The sequence below is a fragment of the Bufo gargarizans genome, unplaced genomic scaffold, assembly GCF_014858855.1.
Source record: "Bufo gargarizans isolate SCDJY-AF-19 unplaced genomic scaffold, ASM1485885v1 fragScaff_scaffold_39_pilon, whole genome shotgun sequence".
Lineage (NCBI taxonomy): Eukaryota > Metazoa > Chordata > Amphibia > Anura > Bufonidae > Bufo > Bufo gargarizans.
In genome coordinates, this window is record NW_025334109.1 from 223373 (window position 1) to 248719 (window position 25347).

The window sequence follows — 25347 nt, forward strand, 5'->3', positions numbered from 1 at the left end:
ATCCTCTCCAGAAGTAAGAGACCCCATCCGTACCCACCTTCTCGCACTCAAGAGAGCGAACCTTCGCCAGGTCACCTAGAATGTTCCTACACACCTCTTCCACAGGGAGGACTTTCTGCTGGGTTGAAACTAAACACCGTGCATTCCATGTGAAGTACCTGACCACTATGCTAACTACAAAAGCTGTGCATGGGTCCCTTCTTCCCAAACCTTTGAATGCTCCATAAGCCCATTCCGCATAGGAGAGGTTGGCTAGCCTAGGCCAGCCAATGGATGCGCCCATCCGTTTGTATACCTCTGTATTAAAGGGACACTGAAGCAGGAAGTGCTCCATACTTTCCAGTATGTCGCCACACTCCTCCTGGGGACAACACCTTTCATCAGAGTTCCTATACCTCAAGTTGCCCCTTACATACAGCTTCCCGTGAAAGCAGCGCCAAGCCAAGTCCCAAAACTTCAAGGGGAGCCTTACCGAATTTAACAACTGTAACCCCTTGTCTAGATCCCGGCTTGGGCAATCCTTAAGGGCCAGGGTCTTCTGGAAGGGGTCAACAAGATCTCCTTGACTGGGCCTTGATTTCCCTCACTCCCAAACCCCACCGGCGGATCACCTTCAGAATCAGGGTGACATAAGCCAGAAGATATTCGTGAGCTGTAAATCCTTCACTTGCCCTCCTGTCTCCCACTCCTGGAAGAAAGGCCGAAACCAACCCCTGCAAGAGACTTACCACGGAGGAGCCCTCTCTTTCCAGAGGTTTGCCAGGTTGATCTTAACAAAGGTGTTCACAAGGAACACCACTGGGTTGACCATACCCAACCCCCCTAATCTCCTCGTACGGTATGTCACCTCTCTCTTGACTAGGTTCAGCCTATTCCCCCATAACAGTTGAAAGAACAGACTGTAAACCCGAGTCCAGAGAGGTTCTGGCAAGACACATACACTGGCCAAATAGATAAGCAAAGGGAGAAGGTAAGTCTTGATCAGGTTCACCCTTTCCCTGAGGGTCAAAGACCAACCCTTCCACTGGTCAACCTTCTGAGCGGCGATCGTGAGCCTGTTGTCCCAATTTTGGGTGGGATAATCCCCATGGTCGAATTAGATGCCTAGGACTTCGGCTGACGACTCACACTTATCCCGGTTAATCACGGACCCGGAGACTTCCGAGTAGCGCTCTACCTCCGACATCACGTATTCCGCCTCCCCTCCCGAGGACACGAAAACAGTGACATCATCGGCATACGCTACAACCCTCAGAGTGGCTTCTGGCTCCTCCAGACTCATCCTGACTCCCGCTAACCCTGGTAGGGCACTCTTCATTGCCTCTCCATTTCAGACAGACAACATTCAGTCTGGTTGACCCGGGGCCGGTTGTGGGTGAGGACCAGGTGGTCTCGGATGGCACGTAGGCCATGCCTGTCTATCCAGGAGGATAGATCCACCTGATGCCCCCCTACTGTAATGGAATTCTCCCCTCTCCTAAGAGCCTCTAGAAGTTGCCGCTGCAAGTTACCGTCACCAGACATTGGTAATGGGGAGGACAATGGGGACCGCCCCTCCCCCCCTGCGCCGGCGACCACACCAGCATAACTTCTGCCAGGCGTAACCGACGCAGGAGGGGCAGCCGGACCAGACCCACCCCCACCCCCCCAGACCTATCTACAGCAGGTGTCACTCCAGACCCCTCTGAAGGGGCTACATGAGGCGCACCGGCCACTTGTACAGTGGCCGGCCGACGCCCAACATTCACCCCTCCCTCAGGGCCCGGGGCAACACCACTAACATAAACTGTATTTACACTACTAGAAGTGACCAGAGGGGACAGAGATCACGTTATTCGTTTTGTCCAGCATCTCCTTGCTGGACACATTTTTAACAGTCTTTCCTGATTTTTCGGACCGGCGGGCTATAGAACCACTGGTCCCAGCCACGCCGGCCTTATCCACTTTATGAACAATGCAGGAGGGAGGGGTGGTGCGCACCACACTCACATCAGGACCGCCCCCTCCCTCTCTGCCTACAGACACACTGCTTTGAGCTCCTTTGTGAATATCCGAAGCCCCACCCCCTACCCCTGACCACTCCCACTGCGCCTCCACTCCCCGCCACCACAACAATACTAGCGGAAGGGACTGAAGCGGAGCAGAGGAGACTGGAACCCCGGCAAGGACTTGGGCATATAAATTGGGAGGGGCGGAGGCAGCCACCTCGCACCCTCCCCCTGCAACTCCGGATCGGGACACCGCGGCCGCACACCCCCACCCACAGTCAGTCCGCTGCTCTCACTATACTCTCCTTTCTCAGAACTAGTGGGGGGCAGGCATACCTGCTCTGCAGTGATACCTGTGGCGATACCAGTTTCCGCAGGTTGCCCCCCCATGTCAGACTCTTCCTCCTCTCTAGAGGAGTCATCTTCCTGCTGTTCTCGGTTTCCAGCCATTTCATTGAACCTTTTTTCATTATTTTGCTTTTCTTTAAAGGGACCACTGTTTTCCAGAATGGCCGCCCTTCTTTCCTGCAGCACTTTAATAATTTCTTTTAAGCCTTTTATTTTCTTTTCTATTTCTGGCCTGTTTTTTCTTGCCGCTTTATCCACCTGGAGGTAGGCCGTGATCCGGGAGCTGTAAACGTCGATTAGTTCCTGGGGCTTCATGCTGCCCCAGTCAGCCTCAACCGAGCCCGGCCCACCCCCAGAAGCACTCTGCGTACCTTTTGGAGGGCTACTGTCCGCCCTCCTGGAACTGCCGGCGATGGACACGGCTTCACCTCCGGGGGCTGCAGGGGCCACTGCACCACGACTCCTGCTGGATCTTCTGACCCCCGGGGCGGAAGATGGAACTGAGGCCGGTAGCTCACCTCCCCTACCTCCCGCCGGCCTACCCCGGGAAGCAGGATCCTGGGTCTTCAGTCGCTTCATGGCCCAGGACCATACCAACTCCCTGGGGAGAGGCAGGGCCGGGGCTGGGAGAGATAGAACAATCCCTGATAGCTTGTCAGCAATTAGCAGGAGCTCCTCCAGACACAACCACACCCGTCGACTGACTCCTGCACACTGAGGATTACACCCAGTATACAGGGCAGGAGAAGTGTTACTGTGCAGTGTCTATATATACAGAATAAGAGCAGATACTGAGAATTAAACCCAGTATACAGGGCAAGAGAAGTAGTACTGTGCAGTGTGTATATACAGAATAAGAGCAGATACTGAGGATTACACCCAGTATACAGGACAGGAGAAGTGGTACTGTGCAATGTCCATATATACAGAATAAGAGCAGATACTGAGAATTACACCCAGTATCCAGGACAGGAGAAGTGGTGGGAGGAGTTGCTGTTCCTTCCTGTTCCTGTTTCCTGTTGTTTGTGGGTGTGTGAGGTTCGGGAGGCTTACCAGCGCTTTGTTTGCCGGGGGAATTGCTACCCTTTCCCCAGGGGGTGGCAGTTTCTCCCGGTATGGATCCCCGGGCCTCCGGCTGCCGGCGTTCATCACCACGTGTCGGCAGCCGCGGCGGAGATGCGCGAGTGGAGAGGAGGGCCTCCAGGACTGGAGACCTGGGCTTGGATACGTCGGCGCTACTGGAGGTGGACGACGATGCAGATATGAAGACTCCGCAGCAAGCGGCCGCAAGGTCGCAGGCTATGGAGGGCAGCCCCGCAAGTGCCGTGGGCAGGAGGGGCCCTGCTGCTGGGAGCGGCTGTGATCCCTGCAGTGAGCCCAAAGGAGTACCAGGTGGGGTCCGGAGGGGTCCCAGGAGAGCAGCCAGCTTGGGATCCTCTCTGGACAATTTGAGTCAGCACACGAGAAAGCAGGATGCTGTGGAAAGGCCCGCTGCTGCACAAGCAGCGGGTGAACACATGAAAGGTACAGTGGCTGGACAAGCTGCCGGCCGGACTGTGGGACGGGATACAAGGAAGACCGTGGAGAAGGTGACGAGGCCAGAGGCTGAGGTAGGTGATTCAGCATGTGGTGTGTCTGTGTCGGTGCCTCAGCCCGGCAACAAAGTTACTGTAAAGAAGCCTGGTGTCGGGGGTTCTTCCTGCCCAGCGGTTGAGAGACTGCACAATTGGGGTACTTTGGGCCCTAAGGAGTCTTCAAAAACCTTTTCCTCCCGGGTAGCATATTTTTTGAACATGTATGAGGAGGTCAAGAGGGAATTAAAAAGACTAAATGTGGAATATAAAAATGTACAAACGCAAGTTAAAATGGCGCCTAAAACAAAGAAGGCAATCCTCTCCTCCAGACTGGTGAAGTTGGAGGAGATAATCGCGGTTTTGGAGGAGAAGAGGGCCGCCATTGAGGAAAATGGCGGCCCTTTCATGGAGAAATTCAGGCATGACTGCAGATTTGAGGGCATGTCTGGACTGTCCGGTACGCCTGGCCCCAGTCTGTCAGGGCAGCAGGCTGGGAGCCAGGGGAAGGTGGTACCTGGAACACAGGATTCGGAGGCGGACTCTCTGCCTTGTGGCCAGGGGGACCCCTCAGACCTGATTGCGGCCGCCTCCGGGGATGAAAGCGGGTCTGGGGGAAGGCTAATGCTAGAAGTCAGGCAGCTGGAGTCCCCGGTGGGCAGACTGTATTTTGGGGATGAGGAGGTCCCTGAGGATGAGATGGTGAAAATCACAAAGGAGAAAAATAAAACTGTAAAGGAAGAAGTGCTTCGATTTGTGCCTTTTGAATCCGCTGCTGTGCCCAGCCCGGTTCCTGTAGTGGAATCGGGTCAAACAGTGCGGGAGATTAATTCTAAGATGGTGACGGGAGGTGCCCCCCCTTCCTGTAGTGGTAGGGTGGTCACAAGCAGCGCAGGGGGTAAAACCCCAAACAGTGTGGCGAACAAGGATGTAATGATTGTGGACAAGGTTCAAGGTGGTGGTGCTGAGAAAGAGGAGAAGAAAGCATTAGAAACTGATAAAACTGTTGATATTGTAAAAAGACCATTAAAATCAGTGGAAGGTGTAAAGACTTTGGAACCTATGGAGAACACTATGGTCGATTATCCCAGGACTGTTCGGGCCGTGGGGGGTGCGGGAAGTGGGGAGTCCCCTGCGGGTTTTGCGGGGGGCTCCTCAGGGCCCGCCCCCAGTGATTCTCCGGTCTCTTTAGGGAACCCGACCAGTCCAGGGGGAGTGAAAGGTGATGCAAAAACAAATATGGACACAAATGTGGTTGTGAATGGGATTGTGGGTAATGATGTGCAGGTGGCTGTGGGGGTGAATGAGTACGTGAATGAGGTTATAAATGAGGATACAAATGAACTGGTGAATGGGATTGTGGATGAGGGAGAAATTGAGATGGTGGATGAGGAAGCTTTGATTGAGGAGTATATTGCGGATACAGAAGTGGATGAACAGGAGGAAGTTATGCGGAAGGAAGCAATGAGGAAGGATGTGAGAGAGAGGATGGCAAAAACAAAGACGTATGCAGGTGTTGTTTCGGGTGACTCTTTGCCCAAGGTTTCGGGCGGGGGTGATTTGCAACGGCGCCTCCTGGAGGCCCTAAAAAAAGGACCGGGGACTTCCATACAGGTAGAGGGAGGGTCGGTTGACCTGGCCTTTTGGACAGAAAGGCATGGTTTTAGGGCCTTCCGAGAACAAAGGAGGGGTGAGATCGTATGGACTCACCCCACACCGGGGAGGGACCGTAGGAATGTGGCCCGTCTCTATTGGAGGAGTAAGGAAGCAGCAGTTCCTTCTAGGAAGACTGTTGTGGAACTTCTCCTGGGGGCGGGGTTTGTCACAAATGACATCTTTGCGCTCATACATCCCTACGGCACCGCTATGTTCGACGTCAGCTTTGTTAGGCCGGAGGGTTTGGAGCTCTTCTGGTCTAAATATGAGCTGATGAAGAACACCCCGGAGTGGCGGGGTTTTGCCGTCGAGGCCATCACCCGCCAATCGACTGTGAAGACAGTGACCGTTTTGACCTGTAATGAATCATTGTCTAGTGTTGACATCATGACATGGCTTAGTCGATATGGTAGGGTGGGGCAGTTCCCCGCCAAGGTGCTCGATGAGCATGGCATCTGGTCAGGTGCCTGGACCTTCAGCGTGGAGCTGTTTGATCGGGGCATTTCTGTTGCTCATATTCCCTCCTCTGCCTTCATAGGAAGGGATAGGATTATGGTGTTCTATAGGGGCCAGCCAAAGGTCTGTCACAAGTGCGGCAGTCCCACCCACTTCAGCGCACAATGCGATGTTCGCATGTGTGCGAAGTGTGGGGACACTGGTCATCTTGCCGCATCTTGTAGGCGGATCCGGTGCAACCTCTGTGGGGACCTAGGTCACCCATTTAGTCGCTGTCCGCTTGCCTTCGCCAACAGGGTTCAGGGCCGGGCTCAAGATCAGGCAGGCACTAGCCGCGAGGCTGGGTCTGTGGTTGGGGAGGAGCCTGCTGCCGGGACTGAATCAGTTGGTGAGGGGACAAGCGCTGGAACTACTAGCGCTGGAAGAAGCAGGCAGGATCCGAAGAAGCAAAGTCCGTCCAGGATCAGGCGGCTAGAACAACGCCGCAAGGATAGGGAACAGGTGGCAGCTGACCCTTCAGCTGGTCTTTTGGCTGGTCTGGCTGAGGATCCCGGTTGTAGTGACCCGGGGTACAGCGACGATGGGGAACCAGAGGCCCAACCTGTGGAGGCTAACCCATCCGCCAACCCTGTCTCCTCGTACGGCAAAAGCTTGGACGAGGGTGGCAGAGCGTGGTTGGAGGGTAGGAGGAACAAGCGGAGTAAGAAGAAGAAGAAAGGAGAGGGTCGTAAGCCCTCTCTGGAGTGGGACCCATCTGTCCCACTCATCCTTGACCAGAGGCCTAAGGAAGGATCAACTGGGTCCCCTCTGGTGGAAGTCTCTAATCGGTACCAGGCCCTTGACGAGAATCCCCCAACTGCTTCAGCTGGGGGGGAGGAGGGTGTGGTGCCAGAAGGCGTGGGGGCCTCCTCGCAGGCCGCCGGGCACTGTCCTTTGGGGGGTAAATTACCTTCTGGAGGGGGGGCCAAGCCTGGAACCTTGGGCAAAAAGGATGGTATGGATGTCTCTGTATGTTTGAAAAGACAGAAGGAGTGTGATGGTTCAGATGAAAATGCTGATGGTGGTGGGGTGGGGAAAAAGAAGGCTATCTAACTCGATCATCAATGATGGCGGAACTCACCCCGTTGACACTGGCAAGCATTAACGTTGCCAGTATTAAGTCAGACGCAGCTCGTTTTCTGGCCTTTGATTTTTTCAGCCGTATTGAAGCTGATATTTTGTTTTTGCAAGAGACCTGGTTAACAAGTACAACTCTGCTGGCAAAAGCCAAGCGAGAATGGCGGCTAGGTCCGTCTTTCTGGTCTCTTGCGGCCGAGCCACGTAGCGGGGTGGCGGTACTTTTTAAGACCGCCGAAAGAGTGGAATGCAGGAGGATAATCGAGTTAGAAATGGGGAGGTGCCTGATTTTAGATGTCCTCATGGGGAGACAAGAATTGAGACTAATAAACATCTACGGCCCACAGAGTAAGTGGGACCGCAAGTGTCTCCTCATGAGGATTAAGCCTTTTCTTTTTACCAGCCGGCAAGTGATCTTTGGAGGGGACTTCAACAATGTGACGAGGGCCTGTGATAGGGGAGGCTCCAAAGGTGGGCTGGATGCTGATAGCGTTGTGTTGTCTAGGATAGTTGAAGATACTCGTCTGGTGGACGCCCATTTGCGGCATAAGCCAGACCACGTGGATTTCACCTTTCATCAGGGAAATCGTAGGTCTAGAATAGATAGGTTTTATTTAAAGGAGGAGGCCGTTCTCTCGGCTTTAGAAGCCGTGGAAGTGGAATTCTCCGACCACTGTTTGATTATTTTCTCTTTGAATGTTGCAGAGACTCCCTGTATGGGCAGAGGTATGTGGAAGCTAAATTCATCTCTCCTGGAAGAAGTGACAATAAGACAGTCCTTTGAGGATTTCCTTCAGAGCCAGGAACCCTTGGTGGACCTCTGCAACAGTAAGTCGGAGTGGTGGGAGATATTCAAAAAAAGGACGGCGAGGTTTTTCCGTGAGCTTTCTAACCTCAGGAGCTGGGACAGATACTGTCTGTACCAGGAACTGAGGAAGAAACTTGAAAGACTGGTTTCGACGGGGGGTAGCCGTGAGGATATCTCTCGTGTGAAATCCTTGCTCAAGAGGTGTCAGTACGATAGATACGCCTCTTTGGTAGCTGAAAGGGATTTCGGGAAGTACCGCTCACCTGACCCCTTTGGAAACTGTAAGATGGCAGTAAAAAGTAAATTTGTGGTAGGCCTGGTCGACAGTACGGGTTCCCTGAATAGGTCCAAATCAGGGATCCTGGAGGTCGTCAGGTCTTTCTACTCTCACCTCTTGGGTAGGAAAGAACTAAATCGGGACCGCTTTTCAGCTTTCTTGGCTGAAGCTATTCCCAAGGCAGGAATAGACCCCTCTCTTGATGTTTTGGCAGAACCTATCAGGCAAGAGGAAGTGGGACTGGCCATTGATGGGCTTAGGCCCAAGAAATCGCCAGGTCCGGATGGCTTAACATCCGAGTGGTACAAGGCTTTCAAGGAACAATTAGTTCCTCTCTTGACCGAGGTGTTTAACGAGTGTCTTTCCTCGGGCACTCTGCCAAAGTCAATGGGTAAGTCAGCCCTGATTATTCTGTCAAAGGGTAAAGATGCATCCCGCATTGAGAACTGGAGACCCATATCGCTTCTCAATGTGGACAGGAAGATTCTGGCAAAAATACTTTTCTGCAGATTGGTGAAGTTTGCACCGAGACTTCTTTCTGAGGCTCAGCACTGCTCTGTTCCCGGTCGGAGCGCTTTTAGCGCCGTTCTCGGTGTCCGAGAAGCCGTGGAGCGGGGCAGGGCGGGCCTTTGGAAAGGGTTCCTGTTATCTTTGGACCAGGCAAAGGCTTTTGACCGGGTGAACCATGAGTACCTGTGGTCCGTTCTCTTGTGGTATGGTCTACCCTGGAGGTTTGTAGACTGGTTAAAAACTTTGTACAAAGGGGCGGAGAGTTTCCCATTGATTAACGGTTGGTCGGGTCAACCTTTTGAGGTGGCTTCTGGTGTCCGCCAGGGATGTCCTTTAAGCCCTTTGCTGTATGTGTTTGCGATTGATCCCTTCATTAGAAGGGTAGATCGTGGACCGTTGGCGGGGGTGGGGATGGAACTGGCGGTGCGGGGGCCATCTCTGAAGGTGGTGGCGTACGCCGATGATGTCTCCATTCTTGCCTCTTCGGAAGAGGAGGTGAGCTGGGTGATGTCGGAGGTGGACCGCTATTCAGAGGTTTCTGGGTCTCAGATCAACCGGGACAAATGTGAGACTCTCTGGCTGGGGGAAGGGGATCCTGTCTTCGATCTCCAGGGCACTCTTCCAGAACCCCAGAAGTCTGTAAAGATCTTAGGCATCGATTTTGGCCAGGATGGAGATTATCATCAGCAAAATTGGGAGAGTAGACTAAAAGATGTCGCCCAAAAGGTGGACCGTTGGAAGGGATGGTCTTTATCCCTCAGGGAAAGGGTTCACCTGTGCAAAGCCTACCTGATTCCCGTGCTTTTGTATCTAAGCAGTGTTTGTGTTTTGCCAGGGTCTCTCTGGGGTACGGTCTACAGCCTCTTTTTCCAGATGTTGTGGGGAAACAGGCTGAACCTAATCAGGAGAGAGGTTACTTACCGCACAAGGAGACTAGGCGAGTTGGATATGGTCAACCCGGTGGTATTCTTAACCACTTCAGCCCCGCTAGGTGAAACCCCCTTCATGACCAGGCCACTTTTTACACTTCGGCACTACACTCCTTTCACCGTTTATCGCTCGGTCATGCAACTTACCACCCAAATGAATTTTACCTCCTTTTCTTCTCACTAATGGAGCTTTCATTTGGTGGTATTTTATTGCTGCTGACATTTTTACTTTTTTTGTTATTAATCAAAATGTAACGATTTTTTTGCAAAAAAATGACATTTTTCACTTTCAGCTGTGAAATTTTGCAAAAAAAACGACATCCATATATAAATTTTTCGCTAAATTTATAGTTCTACATGTCTTTGATAAAAAAAAAATGTTTGGGCAAAAAAAAAATGGTTTGGGTAAAAGTTATAGCATTTACAAACTATGGTACAAAAATGTGAATTTCCGCTTTTTGAAACGGCTCTGACTTTCTGAGCACCTGTCATGTTTCCTGAGGTTCTACAATGCCCAAACAGTATAACTACCCCACAAATGACCCCATTTCGGAAAGTAGACACCCTAAGGTATTCGCTGATGGGCATAGTGAGTTCATAGAACTTTTTATTTTTTGTCACAAGTTAGCGGAAAATGATGATGATTTTTATTTTTTATTTTTTTCTTACAAAGTCTCATATTCCACTAACTTGCGACAAAAAATAAAAAATTCTAGGAACTCACCATGCCCCTCACAGAATACCTTGGGGTGTCTTCTTTCCAAAATGGGGTCACTTGTGGGGTAGTTATACTGCCCTGGCAATTTAGGGGCCCAAATGTGTGAGAAGTACCTTGCAATCAAAATGTGTAAAAAATGACCGGTGAAATCCAAAAGGTGCACTTTGGAATATGCGCCCCTTTGCCCACCTTGGCAGCAAAAAAGTGTGACACATCTGGTATCGCCGTACTCAGGAGAAGTTGGGGAATGTGTTTTGGGGTGTCATTTTACATATACCCATGCTGGGTGAGAAAAATATCTTGGTCAAATGCCAACTTTGTATAAAAAAATGGGAAAAGTTGTCTTTTGCCAAGATATTTCTCTCACCCAGCATGGGTATATGTAAAATGACACCCCAAAACACATTCCCCAACTTCTCCTGAGTACGGCGATACCAGATGTGTCACACTTTTTTGCATGCCAAGGTGGGCAAAGGGGCGCATATTCCAAAGTGCACCTTTCAGATTTTGCAGGCCATTTTTTACACATTTTGATTGCAAAGTTCTTCTCACACATTTGGGCCCCTAAATTGCCAGGGCAGTATAACTACGCCACAAGTGACCCCATTTTGGAAAGAAGACACCCCAAGGTATTCCGTGAGGGGCATGGCGAGTTCCTAGAATTTTTTATTTTTTGTCACAAGTTAGCGGAAAATGATGATTTTTTTTTTTTCTCTTTTTTCCTTACAAAGTCTCATATTTCACTAACTTGCGACAAAAAATAAAAAATTCTAGGAACTCGCCATGCCCCTCACGGAATACCTTGGGGTGTCTTCTTTCCAAAATGGGGTCACTTGTGGCGTAGTTATACTGCCCTGGCAATTTAGGGGCCCAAATGTGTAAGAAGTACCTTGCAATCAAAATGTGTAAAAAATGGCCTGCGAAATCCGAAAGGTGCCCCTTTGCCCACCTTGGCTGCAAAAAAGTGTCACACATGTGGTATCGCCGTACTCAGGAGAAGTTGGGCAATGTGTTTTGGGGGGTCATTTTACATATACCCATGCTGGGTGAGAGAAATATCTTGGCAAAAGACAACTTTTCCCATTTTTTTATACAAAGTTGGCATTTGACCAAGATATTTTTCTCACCCAGCATGGGTATATGTAAAATGACACCCCAAAACACATTCCCCAACTTCTCCTGAGTACGGCGATACCAGATGTGTGACACTTTTTTGATGCCAAGGTGGGCAAAGGGGCACATATTCCAAAGTGCACCTTTCGGATTTTGCAGGGCATTTTTTACACATTTTGATTGCAAAGTTCTTCTCACACATTTGGGCCCCTAAATTGCCAGGGCAGTATAACTACCCCACAAGTGACCCCATTTTGGAAAGAAGACACCCCAAGGTATTCCGTGAGGGGCATGGTGAGTTCCTAGAATTTTTAATTTTTTGTCGCAAGTTAGTGGAATATGAGACTTTGTAAGGAAAAAAGAAAAAAAAAGAAAAATCATCATTTTCCGCTAAATTGTGACAAAAAATAAAAAATTCTAGGAACTCGCCGTGCCCCCCACGGAATACCTTGGGGTGTCTTCTTTCCAAAATGGGGTCACTTGTGGCGTAGTTATACTGCCCTGGCAATTTAGGGGCCCAAATGTGTAAGAAGTACCTTGCAATCAAAATGTGTAAAAAATGGCCTGCGAAATCCGAAAGGTGCCCCTTTGCCCACCTTGGCTGCAAAAAAGTGTCACACATGTGGTATCGCCGTACTCAGGAGAAGTTGGGCAATGTGTTTTGGGGGGTCATTTTACATATACCCATGCTGGGTGAGAGAAATATCTTGGCAAAAGACAACTTTTCCCATTTTTTTATACAAAGTTGGCATTTGACCAAGATATTTTTCTCACCCAGCATGGGTATATGTAAAATGACACCCCAAAACACATTCCCCAACTTCTCCTGAGTACGGCGATACCACATGTGTGACACTTTTTTGCAGCCTAGATGCGCAAAGGGGCCCAAATTCCTTTTAGGAGGGCATTTTTAGACATTTGGATCCCAGACTTCTTCTCATGCTTTAGGGCCCCTAAAAAGCCAGGGCAGTATAAATACCCCACATGTGACCCCACTTTGGAAAGAAGACACCCCAAGGTATTCAATGAGGGGCCTGGCGAGTTCCTAGAATTTTTTTTTTTTTTGCATAAGTTAGCGGATATTGATTTTTTTTGTTTATTTCTCACAAAGTCTCACTTTCCGCTAACTTAGGACAAAAATTTCAATCTTTCATGGACTCAATATGCCCCTCACGGAATATCTTGGGGTGTCTTCTTTCCGAAATGGGGTCACATGTGGGGTATTTATACTGCCCTGGCTTTTTAGGGGCCCTAAAGCGTGAGAAGAAGTCTGGAATATAAATGTCTAAAAATGTTTACGCATTTGGATTCCGTGAGGGGTATGGTGCGTCCATGTGAGATTTTATTTTTTGACACAAGTTAGTGGAATATGAGACTTTGTAAGAAAAAACAAAAACAAAAACAAACAAAAAATTTCCGCTAACTTGGGCCAAAAAAAATGGCTGAATTGGAGCCTTACCAGGGGGGGGAGTGATCAATGACAGGGGGGTGATCAATGACAGGGGGGTGATCACCCATATAGACTCCCTGATCACCCCCCTGTCATTGATCACCCCCCCTGTAAGGCTCCATTCAGACATCCGCATGATTTTTTACGGATCCATGGATACATGGATCGGATCCACAGAACGCATGCGGACGTCTGAATGGAGCCTTACAGGGGGGTTATCAATGACAGGGGGTGATCAGGGTAATCAGGGTGATCACCCCCCTGTCACTGACCACCCCCCCTGTAAGGCTCCATTCAGACATCCGCATGATTTTTTACGGATCCATGGATACATGGATCGGATCCACAAAATGCATGCGGACGTCTGAATGGAGCCTTACAGGGGGGTTATCAATGACAGGGGGTGATCAGGGTAATCAGGGTGATCACCCCCCTGTCACTGATCACCCCCCCTGTAAGGCTCCATTCAGACATCCGCATGATTTTTTACGGATCCATGGATACATGGATCGGATCCACAGAACGCATGCGGACGTCTGAATGGAGCCTTACAGGGGGGTTATCAATGACAGGGGGTGATCAGGGTAATCAGGGTGATCACCCCCCTGTCACTGATCACCCCCCCTGTAAGGCTCCATTCAGACATCCGCATGATTTTTTACGGATCCATGGATACATGGATCGGATCCACAAAACGCATGCGGACGTCTGAATGGAGCCTTACAGGGGGGTTATCAATGACAGGGGGTGATCAGGGTAATCAGGGTGATCACCCCCCTGTCACTGACCACCCCCCCTGTAAGGCTCCATTCAGACATCCGCATGATTTTTTACGGATCCATGGATACATGGATCGGATCCACAAAATGCATGCGGACGTCTGAATGGAGCCTTACAGGGGGGTTATCAATGACAGGGGGTGATCAGGGTAATCAGGGTGATCACCCCCCTGTCACTGATCACCCCCCCTGTAAGGCTCCATTCAGACATCCGCATGATTTTTTACGGATCCATGGATACATGGATCGGATCCACAGAACGCATGCGGACGTCTGAATGGAGCCTTACAGGGGGGTTATCAATGACAGGGGGTGATCAGGGTAATCAGGGTGATCACCCCCCTGTCACTGATCACCCCCCCTGTAAGGCTCCATTCAGACATCCGCATGATTTTTTACGGATCCATGGATACATGGATCGGATCCACAGAACGCATGCGGACGTCTGAATGGAGCCTTACAGGGGGGTTATCAATGACAGGGGGGTGATCAGGGAGTGTATATGGGTGATCACCCGCCTGTCATTGATCACCCCCTGTAAGGCTCCATTCAGACGTCCGCATGTGTTTTGCGGATCCGATCCATGTATCCATGGATCCGTAAAAATCATGCGGACGTCTGAATGGTGCCTTACACGGGGGTGATCAATGACGGGGGTGATCAATGACAGGGGGTGATCAGGGAGTGTATATGGGTGATCACCCGCCTGTCATTGATCACCCCCCTGTAAGGCTCCATTCAGACGTCCGCATGATTTTTACGGATCCATGGATACATGGATCGGATCCGTAAAAATCATGCGGACGTCTGAACGGAGCCTGACAGGGGGGTGATCAATGACAGGGCGGTGATCAATGACAGGGGGGTGATCAGGGAGTTTATATGGGGTGATCATGGGTGATCAGGGGTTTATAAGGGGTTAATAAGTGACGGGGGGGGGGGTGGGGGGGTGTAGTGTAGTGTAGTGTGGTGTTTGGTGCGACTGTACTGACCTACCTGAGTCCTCTGGTGGTCGATCCTAACAAAAGGGACCACCAGAGGACCAGGTAGGAGGTATATTAGACGTTGTTATGAAAACAGCGTCTAATATACCTGTTAGGGGTTAAAAAATTCGGATCTCCAGCCTGCCAGCGAGCGATCGCCGCTGGCAGGCTGGAGATCCACTCGCTTACCTTCCGTTTCTGTGAGCGCGCGCGCCTGTGTGTGCGCGTTCACAGGAAGTCCCGGCCCTCACGAGATGACGCGTATATGCGTCGTCGTGCGCAGGGCTGCCACCTCCGGACCGCACATCTGCGTTAGGCGGTCCGGAGGTGGTTAACAAATACCTTTTTGAAAATTAATATTGCAAACCTCTGGAAACAGAGGGCTCCTTTGTGGGTAATTTCCTGTAGGGAGTGGTTTCGGCCTTTCTTCCAGGAATGGGAGACAGGAGGGCGAGTGAAAGACCTACGTGCGTCACATGGATATCTCCCGGCTTATGTTGCCCCGGTTCTGAGAATCCTGAGACGGTGGGGTCTGGGGAAGGGAGAGGTGGAGACCATGTCGAGGTTTTCCCTTGACAGGAAGGTTCTATCCTACCTTTTTTCAGGCCCCACTGGCCTTGAGGGACTGCCCAAGTCAGGATCTGGAGGGTGGGCTGTCTTTGTTGAATTCAGAAAGGATCCCTAAGAAAGTTTGGGATGTGACTTGGCGCTGCTTCCACGGTAAGCTATATGTAAGGGACAATGTGAAGTGTAGAAACTCTGAGGAAAGGGGTTGTTCCCGGGAGGAGTGTGGTAACCTGCTGGAAACCATGGACCACTTCTTACTTCATTGTCTCTTTAATATAGAGGTATACAAAAGGGTGGGAGCTTCCATCGGTTGGCCTAGGCTGGCCGCCCTGTCCTATGCGGAGTGGGCCTATGGGGCTTTCAAAGACCTTGGTGGGAGGGACCGTCGCACTTTATTCGTAGTTAGTGCAGTGGTTAGGCACCTCATCTGGTGTGCACGGTGTCTAGTGTCAACGAAGAGTCACAAAATCCTCCCGGTGGAGACGGTATATAGAAAATCATGGGTGACCTGGTGAAGGTACGCTCTCTTGAGTACGAAAGGTGGGGGGACCCCAAGGCCTCTCGTCTGTGGAGGGGCTTCTGTTTTGGGGTTCCTTAGCTGAGTAGTACTCTTTTCCTGGTGGTGGGCTGATATAGCACACTTATAGGTTTTTGTTTTGTTTTGTAGTAATATAAGTATGGAAAGGCTTACGGGTACCGAACCATAGCTGGTTTAGGTGTAATAGTATTACGGTGTCTATATTGTATTTATAGTGTATTATATAGGTATGTTTTGTATTATGTTAGTATTGTGATCATATATTATTATATTAGTATTATATTAGTATTGTTAAGTTTATAGTGGGGTTTAGTTAGGTTGGGAGGGGGGCTGGGAGGGAGGAGGGAGTGTATATATTTTTCTTTTCTATTATGTATTGTATATGTGTATGTATGTATATATATATATATATATATATATATGTATGTATGTGTGTGTATGTATATATATATATATATATATATGTATTTAAAAAAAAAAAAAATTAAAAAAAATATAAAATTATAAAAAAAAAAAAAAAAAAAGGTGTTTTTGTTTGTTGCAAACTGACTGACCCCAGTCCGACTGGGGAAAGACTAGGACTTCTCAAAGCTCGGGGTTTATCCCCTTGGAACTTTGGGGGTTATCAGTTTGCATATTTGCTGTGGACTGGTGGTGGGTTAGTTAGATTTAGTTCTATAAGTTGTATATAATTTGTATATAGTTTGTGTATAGTTTATGTATATTGTGTATATATTTTATGGATTTTATATATACGTGTAAGATGTAAATATGTATAGTATGGGGTTACGAAAGTGTTTTAAGTGTGAATAGTATTGTAGGTTCTAGTGGGGTGGTGGACTGGTCGGGGTGGGTTTAGTAATGTGTTTTGTTTCTGTGTATAGATATTGTTATGGCCTTTTGTTATTTATTTATTTTTCAAATTAAAAGAGTCCATATATAAAGATTAAGAGCAGATAATGATAATAATACCCAGTATACAGGACAGGAGAAGCGGTACAGTGCAGTGTCCATATATACAGATTAAGAGCAGATACTGGGTATTATACCCAGTATACAGGATGGGAGAAGTGGCACTGTGCAGTGTCCAGATACGGTATTCAAAATTAGAGCAGATACTGAGAATTACACCCAGTTACAAATGAGTCAAGTTTTAAAAAATTAGATTCAGCTGAAGTTAGCCAAGAAATCTGATTTATTACAAATTAATTTGTCATAAATCACTTTAAGTCAGGTATACACAGGCCACCACTCTGCCTTAGGGTACGTCCACACGGACGGGTGGGTTGTGGCCATGCTGCGGTGAAGAACCGTGTGGCCAATTAGCCTGCACCTGCCTTTCATTCAATAATGAAGACTGCACTGTATAGTCCTTCTTCATTGTTAATGGCCGTGCGGCACCTTTAATGTATCTTTAAACAGGGGCTATTGCTGGTATGGGGTTTGGCTAGTTAGGCGGGGACAATGTGCATATTACTGCTGTTCTGGCCTGCAATCTCCTGCAGGTTGTTTGACAGTAAACACATGATTAGGTTATTGGTCATTTACTCAGGGCCTCTCCTTTAAACCTTTTTCCCAACCACAGCATTCCATACACACACACAGCCATTGTTCTGATTAAATGGCCACAGCAGCCGTTTTTATTAATAAAATAAATACATAACATAAATAAAATAACATTAACCCTGACGAGGGAGATCGTAGAAGCCCCAAAATTTAACATCCATAAAAACCCAACATGGCACTTCCATCTTGCCTCCAGCCGTAAAACACCAGCTCGGAGACACCAACTGATGGACGCCTCTCCGAACCAACCAAGTGCCTCAACTATGAGAGTCCAGCCCCACCATTAAAGGGATTCTGTCACCAAGTTTTAGGCTCTAAAGCTGCGGACATGCACGGCTAGATCGCCGGTAGCATGTCCGCAATATACCTGTCCTATAGGGCTGTGTGCTTTTATTTTCTTTAAAAAAGGATTTTAGAGATATGTAAATTAGTCTTGTAAGGTGCCCAAGGGTCTGTACGAACCTTCCTGGTGCCCAGCCACGCCCGCCTATGAAGGAGCCCAGCACCGCCTATGTCTCCTATTTTCGTCACCGATAGATTGCGGTAATCTCGCCATGCGCGAGCTGGCGCATGCGCAGTGCCGGTATAGTGTTCCTTCCCTGTGCTGGCATCAGCCTCAGGGAAGGAACTGCGCATGTGCGAGCTCGTGCATCGCGAGATTACGGTAATCTATCGGTGACGAAAGGAGGAGATTAGGAGGACACAGGAGGTGCTGGGCTCCTTCATAGGCGGGCGTGGCTGGGCACCAGGAAGGTTCGTACAGACCCTTGGGCACCTTACAAGACTAATTTACATATTTCTAAAATCCTTTTTTAAAGAAAATAAAAGCACACAGCCCTATAGGACAGGTATATTGCGGACATGCTAGCGGCGATCTAGCCGTGCATGTCCTTATCTCTATAACCTAAATACCGTCCTATACCACCAGCTTCTAGGATCTCCCACTGCCTCGACTGCCGCGACAGCCACTCAACATGACAAAATCACGACCCTACCCAGAACCACGCCACCACCACCCAATATAACCCATTTTGATGTTTCAGTATCCTTACAAATATTTTAACCCCTCAACACAAAAAATAACCAAACCCTAGGGAGGGAGGGCGGGAGTTCCTTTCTCTAATCTAAAATGGCGCCCACTCCTATGCAGCCCCCTACCTTATTAACCCTAACACCCACCCCCTTTTCCTAACCCCTCCCCACCTAACTGCTAACAACTCCCTCCAGCCTCGCCCTTCCTACCAAAACCTATCATGTCGGCCTCCCGTCCTAGTCTGGCCTCACTGAACATTAATCAGCTCTGGCATATCCACTTCTCCAACCCCAATCACTCTCCTGCCCTACAGGTGGGAGCCCTTCTTCTTCTTGGTCCGGACATGGTAAGGCCTGGGCTAAATGGCTGGCGCAGGTAGGGGATATAGCGGTGGCTGACTTTCCGGCTGCTTGCTTGGAAGTGACAATTTCATATTTATTAAGTCTAAGACAGCAAGGGGTTTCTGCTGTGGTTGCACAGCGTCGCTTGTCCGGAGTTTTTACTTTAAGTTGCACAGTTGGCCAGATGTTACCAAACATTTTTTAATTTGCCAAGCCATTAAGGGCTGGCGTAAAGAACACGTCCGCCGCGAGCGCAGACGCCCAGTATCATATTCTCTCTTAACTCGCCTATGCAATGTCCTGCCCGTAGTTTGCGCCTCACCCTACGAAGTCACTCTCTTTAAGGCAGCCTTTTGTTTGGCATTTTTTGCCACCCTTCGAATTGGGGAGCTGGTGTCCCAATCGCGTTCTCAGTTGGGCGGTTTATGTGTTGGCGACGTGCTCCTCAGTGACTCCTCCCTCCGGATTTTCATTCGCTGCTCTAAAACAGATGTCTTTGGGTGCGGTGCGTGGCCCCTCTTACATAAGGTAGATGGCCCTGTATGCCCTCATGCGGTGGTGTCACAGTTATTGATTATACGTTCTCAGGGCTCTCCTCTTCTCCTACACGCTGACGGTAGCCCTCTCACACGTTTTCAGTTTAAATCCATTTTTAACCGTTGCCTTTTTGCATTAGACCTTCCAGCCGCGGATTTTGGTACCCACTCTTTCCGCATTGGCGCAGCTACAGAGGCGGCCAGGGCGGGCTTGCCTGAGTGAGCTGTCCAACGGATTGGCAGATGGAGGTCTGCGTGTTCTCCTTCCTATGTCCGTCCCCACTTATTGATTTAATTTCTATTTCAGATGCGATGCAGCCCACCATCTGCTTCATAGGACATTCCTACATGTTTTGGGCCAGCCAGTGAGCAGAATACCGTCCGGGTGGCCGCAGTCTCTGCTTTCGGAATATTCAGGTTATGTGGCGAGGTGTCCGGGGCCTGCGCTGGTCCCAGGTCCTTCCAGAAGCCGTTGACCTCAGCAGATCAGTTTGCTCGCCCGTGATTTTAGTCATTCACACAGGGGGTAATGACCTCTGCCTGTTAAAAATTGCAGAGCTGATTGCCCTGATTAGAGCAGACTTGGAACGGCTTTCTTCCTTCTTTCATGAGGTTGTGTTAGTCTGGTCAGAGATCATTCCCAGGGTCACGTGGCAATGTGCTAGGGATTCCTAGGCTATAGAGAGGGCCAGGAGTACGGTCAATGCCCAGATTGCCTGATTTGTTAGTTCACAGGCAAGGGTGGTAGTGCGTCACCCCCAAACGGAAGGCGATAACATGCGGCTTATGCGGCCTGATGGAGTTCACCTTTATGACATTGGGTTAGACATCTTCTTGTCAGGATTGCAGGATAGTGTGAAGCAGGCTTTGTTTTTGTTGGGTGGGGGTCAGAGTGCCATGTAGGGGTACACGGGCTCCTCAGTGGATGTCAGTGAGTTAAATCAAGAGGGAGAAGAAGGCGGACTTGCCCATGGGGCATACTGGTTCTTGCTACTCCGAGTTTTGTTCCATAAGTTTTAATATTGACAAGTTGGTTGGAGAAAAATCATTAATAAAGCTGTGACCGACTCTCACCCAACAAAGAAGGTGTCCTGGTGTTTTTTCTATTAGCTGTAAGCATTTAAAGGTGGGGTAAAGGGTTATAATTCTAGGCAGTCAATATAATAATGATCTGAGAGGTTGAACTTGATGCACCTGTGTTTTTATTTAACATATGACATATTAAAGGTAATTTGTCACCTGGTTTTATAATTTTAAGCTGTGACTATTGCCATGTTCAAGAAACTACCTTATTTCCTGCAGTGGTTGTCTTTCTTCATTTCGTGTTGTCATTTTGATAAAAAAAAGTTATTTTTCTGTTATGTAAATGTACCTCCAAGGTGCCCAGAGGGGCGTTTTTTTTCATCTCTGGAGCCCAGTAACGCCCTCTGCAGTGCCCAGCCCGCCTTAATTTGAAGCCCAAGCACGCATCCTGATCCAGAAATATCCTCCCACAGCTGAGGCAAATGGCGCCGCCCCCTCCGCTACGTCATCTTTAACCTTCCATATACGCCCCATTATTCTTCATGTCTGCCGCCGGAAATCTGGCGCAGGCACAGTGCTGCCAACTTCCTGAGCCTGCGCGATCGTAAAGCTCCTGAAGCAACAGCGCTCAGATTGCGTCACTGGGCTCGGTGCATGCCCAGTGCCAATTTTGAGGCTGTTGCCCTCAGGAGCTTTACGATTGCGCAGACGCAGGCAGTCGGCGGCACTGCACGTGCGCCAGATTCCGGCAGCAGAAATGAAGAATAACATGGAATATCTGGAAGGTTAAAGATGATGTAGCGTAGGGGGCGGCGACGTTTGCCTCGGCTGTGGGAGGATATTTCTGGATCAGGAGGCGCGCTTGGGCTTCAAATTCAGGCGGGCTGGGCACTGCAGGGGAGCGTAACTGGGCTCCAGAGATTTAAAAAAAACGCCCCTCTGGGCACCTTGGAAGTTCATTTATAGAACAGAAAAAGAGCTTTTTTTTTTATCAAAATGACAACACGAAATGAAGAAAGACGACCACTGCAGGAAATAAGGTAGTTTATTGAACATGGCAATGGTCACAGCTTAAAATGATAAAACCAGGTGACAGATTCCCTTTAAGGTCTGTTCCCCTTTCCCTTGTATGATGATACGATCCTGAGGTGCAGGAGGATGGATCTCAAGAAAATAATGTGCAAATGGACTTTTTCAATAATCTTTACTATCCATAAGTCTTTTCTCAGTGTTTTATTGCTTACTTACCTTCTCTGGATATGTAAGCAACATTAAAGCGGAACGGTCGGGACATTTTTTCCATTTCTGCATGAAATCACTCTCAATCAGGATATCTTTAACTTCCTTCTCACAGATTTTGAAAGAAAATTCACTCACTGCAAATACAGCATCAATCTGGAAACAAAAAGTTGTTATCTTTTTTTGAGCTTTTAGTCATTTAAAGGTGTTCTCTAGTTCTTTGATATTAATGGGGGTTTGACTCTCAGCACCTTAGCCTATCCGCTGTTTGAAGACGTGTGGCCCTTCATTGTTTATGCTGCTCTAAACACCACATCAAATACTTTTAGTAGTAGCTGTTCAATTCAGTGAATTCTAATAGTGCGCACAATTCCCACCAGATATGCGGACCTGTACTTGGTGTACATGAGGTTAAGCGGCACTCACCAGAGCAATGTCTCCATTTCTCAACAGATGATCGGCAGGATGGCAAGAATCAAACCCCTCAGATCTAACACTAATGCCTATCCTAAGGATAGGCCATTATTTATAAAGAACTGGGAAACCCATTTAATTTCCTATAGAAACTACAAGCTTCAAAAACAGTGCCAATGCCTGGGTTTAAAATTCTCTCAGAGAGTGGGCAACGTTACTAATCCTATAGATGGCGTAAACTTAGGCCCCTTTCACACGGGCGAGTTTTCCGTGCGGGTGCGATGCGTGCGGTGAACGCACTGCACCCGCACTGAATCCTGACCCATTCATTTCTATGGGGCTGTGCACACGAGCGGTGATTTTCACGCATCACTTGTGCGTTGCGTGAAAATCGCAGCATGCTCCTCTTTGTGCGTTTTTCACGTAACGCAGGCCCTATAGAAATGAATGGGGTTGCGTGAAAATCGCATGCATCCGCAAGCAAGTGCGGATGCGGTGCGATTTTCACGCATGGGTTCTAGGTGACAGTCTATTCACTGTATTATTTTCCCTTATAACATGGTTATAAGGGAAAATAATAGCATTCTGAATACAGAATGCTTAGTATAATAGTGCTGGAAGGGTTAAAAATAATAAAAAAGTTAACTCACCTTCTTCTCTTGTTAGCGTAGATCCCGGTCTGTTCTTTAGCTGTGGCTAAAGGACCTTTGATGACGTCAGATCACATGCTCCATCACCACGGTGATGGACCATGTGATTGGAGCATGTGATCTGACGTCACCACAGGTCATTCAGTCCACAGCTAAAGAACAGACCGGGATCTACGCTAACAAGAGGAGAAGGTGAGTTAACTTTTTTATTATTTTTAACCCTTCCAGCACTATTATACTATGCATTCTGTAGTCAGAATGCTATTATTTTCCCTTATAACCATGTTATAAGGGAAAATAATACAATCTACAGAACATCAATCCCAAGCCCGAACTTCTGTGAAGAAGTTCGGGTCTGGGTACCAAACATGCACGATTTTTCTCACGCGAGTGCAAAACGCATGACAATGTTTTGCACTCGCGCAGAAAAATCGTGCATTTTCCCGCAACGCACCCGCCTCTTATCCGGGCAAAAAACATGACGCCCGTGTGAAAGAGGCCTTAGGCTGTCTAGACCTGCACCAAATTTATCACAGTGGCAATTAGAGATGAGCGAACTTCTGTTTTAAATTCGGCGTCTAAAGTTCGGGTTTGGATTAGCGGAGAATCCCGATCTGGAACCGGATATGGATTCCGACTTCCGTTGTGGTCCGTGGTAGCGGAATCAATAATCGGCCATTATTGATTCCGCTACCACGGACCACAACGGAAGTCGGAATCCATATCCGGTTCCAGATCGGGATTCTCCGCTAATCCAAACCCGAACTTTGGACGCCGAATTTAAAACAGAAGTTCGCTCATCTCTAGTGGCAATAGCTCATGCTGTGTGATACATCTGGTGCAGGGATAGGCCTAATATCACGGTATCACTCAAAGATGCTTTTGTCTGCTACCTTGCGTATTATAAGACACATATATGCATTTTTTTATAATTTCAACAACCCCCAAAAATGAATTGAAACTGTGTGAAGATAAACCTTAATCCGTGTATTTATAATATCACGTTATCCAGGGATCTCAACTCTCCCGGAGGTTCAGGGAGTCTCCCGCTATTAGATAGCGGCTCCCTGACACCCGCATGTGAAACAATAGCTCCCGGAAAGGTTTATCTCAGTCAGATAGCAGAGCAGAGAGATAAGAGAAGTGACAGGACAGAGTTTAGATTACAGGTTGAATTAACCCTTTAGGGTCAAATTGGCTTCTCAAGGAGATATATATGTTAAAGGCATCCCTTCTGTCTCATTCAGTAGCTATATAACTATTGAGAGAGATGCATTTTTTTTTTAAATACATTTACACATTTAACCCTCCATTTTAATTATATTATTTACCCCAGTGTTAAATTCACACCCCCTGGATGCTTTAATCATATATATAAATATGATAATTTGGGGCAGGGTAATGAGCCCGGTCCTCCACACCATAGAGCAAAGTGTGCAGATACTTCATATGTTTGGAAAATGTAATAAAAAGTTCGGGAAAAAAATAAAAAAAATAAAACCTCCCTGAAATGAGAAGTGCACCTCCCTGAAATGAGTTTTTGCAGGTTGGGATGTCTGCGTTATCACTCACAGATAATGTTGTGCGCTACCCTGCGTATTGTAAGACACATGTGTGCTGGTTTTAATAATTTCAACACCCCCCCCCCCCCAAAAAAAATAATTGGAACTGTGTGGAGATAGAAATACACAGATTTAGGCCTAATATCACGTTATCACTCAGAGATAATGTTGTCCGCTACCCTGCGTATTGTAAGACACGCATATGCCGGGTTTTAACTTAAACAAAAATAAAATATTAAATTAAGGCCTCATGCACACGACCGTTCTGTTTTTTGCGGTCCGCAAACCGCGGATCCGCAAAAAACGTAAGCCGCCCGTGTGCCTTCCACAATTTGTGGAACAGAACGGACGGCCCATTGTAGAATGGACAAGACTAGGATATGCTATATTTTTTTTGCTGGGCCACGGAATGGAGCAAAGGAGCATCTTTTGCGGCCCCATTGAAGTGAATGGGTCCGCACCCGAGCCGCAAAAACTGTGGCTCGGATGCGGACCCAAACTACAGTCGTGTGTATGAGGCCTTACTATGTGGAGATGCCCTGAAGCAGCTTTTGTACTAGTATTTTAAGTGTTGTCACTGAGATTTAAAATGCTATATCGATGGTATAGCACGTGTTGTACAGTTTTGTGCTTATTCCACCCCCAACTTCCTAAAAAAAAAAAAGTGTTTCTATTAAAAAGGGGAAAAAATAAAATTAATATCTTTGCAAGTAGCTTTTGAAGTTTGCAGCAGCTGCAGTTGTCATAGAAGGCACACCCAGCCTCAGCTCCTCACTTCTCACTCCCTGGGTGACAGCTTTGTGTTAGGCCTCTTGCACACAAACTTTTTTTTTCCGCTTCCGTTCCGTTTTTTGGGTTACGTATACGGACCGTATACAGAACCATTCATTTCAATGGATTCGCAAAAAAAAGGATTGTACTCCGTATGACTCCCGTTTCCGTATTTCTGTTTTTCCTTTCCGTTTAAAGATAGAACATGTCCTATTATTGTTCGCATAACGGACAAGGATAGGACTGTTCTATCAGGGTCCAGCTGTTCCGTTCCGCAAAAAACAGAATGCACACGGACGTCATCCGTATTTTTTGCGGATCCATTTTTTGCGGACCGCAAAATACTGAAAAAGCCATACGGTTGTGTGCAAGAGGCCTTACAGTAGTGCAATTATTTTCAGTTAT

At 48.2% G+C, this 25347-nt stretch overlaps 1 protein-coding gene across 1 annotated transcript in view; it reads right to left on the reverse strand.

Moving 5' to 3' along the window:
• The window catches only part of LOC122922503, a gene marked incomplete at its 3' end in the record, with an annotated part of 439559 nt that overhangs the window by 168458 nt on the left and 245754 nt on the right, over positions 1-25347 (reverse strand). The window contains exon 11 of the mRNA XM_044273117.1: positions 21555-21701. Within this exon, the coding sequence (XP_044129052.1) occupies positions 21555-21701 (147 nt within the window). The remainder of the gene's footprint in view (positions 1-21554; positions 21702-25347) is intronic.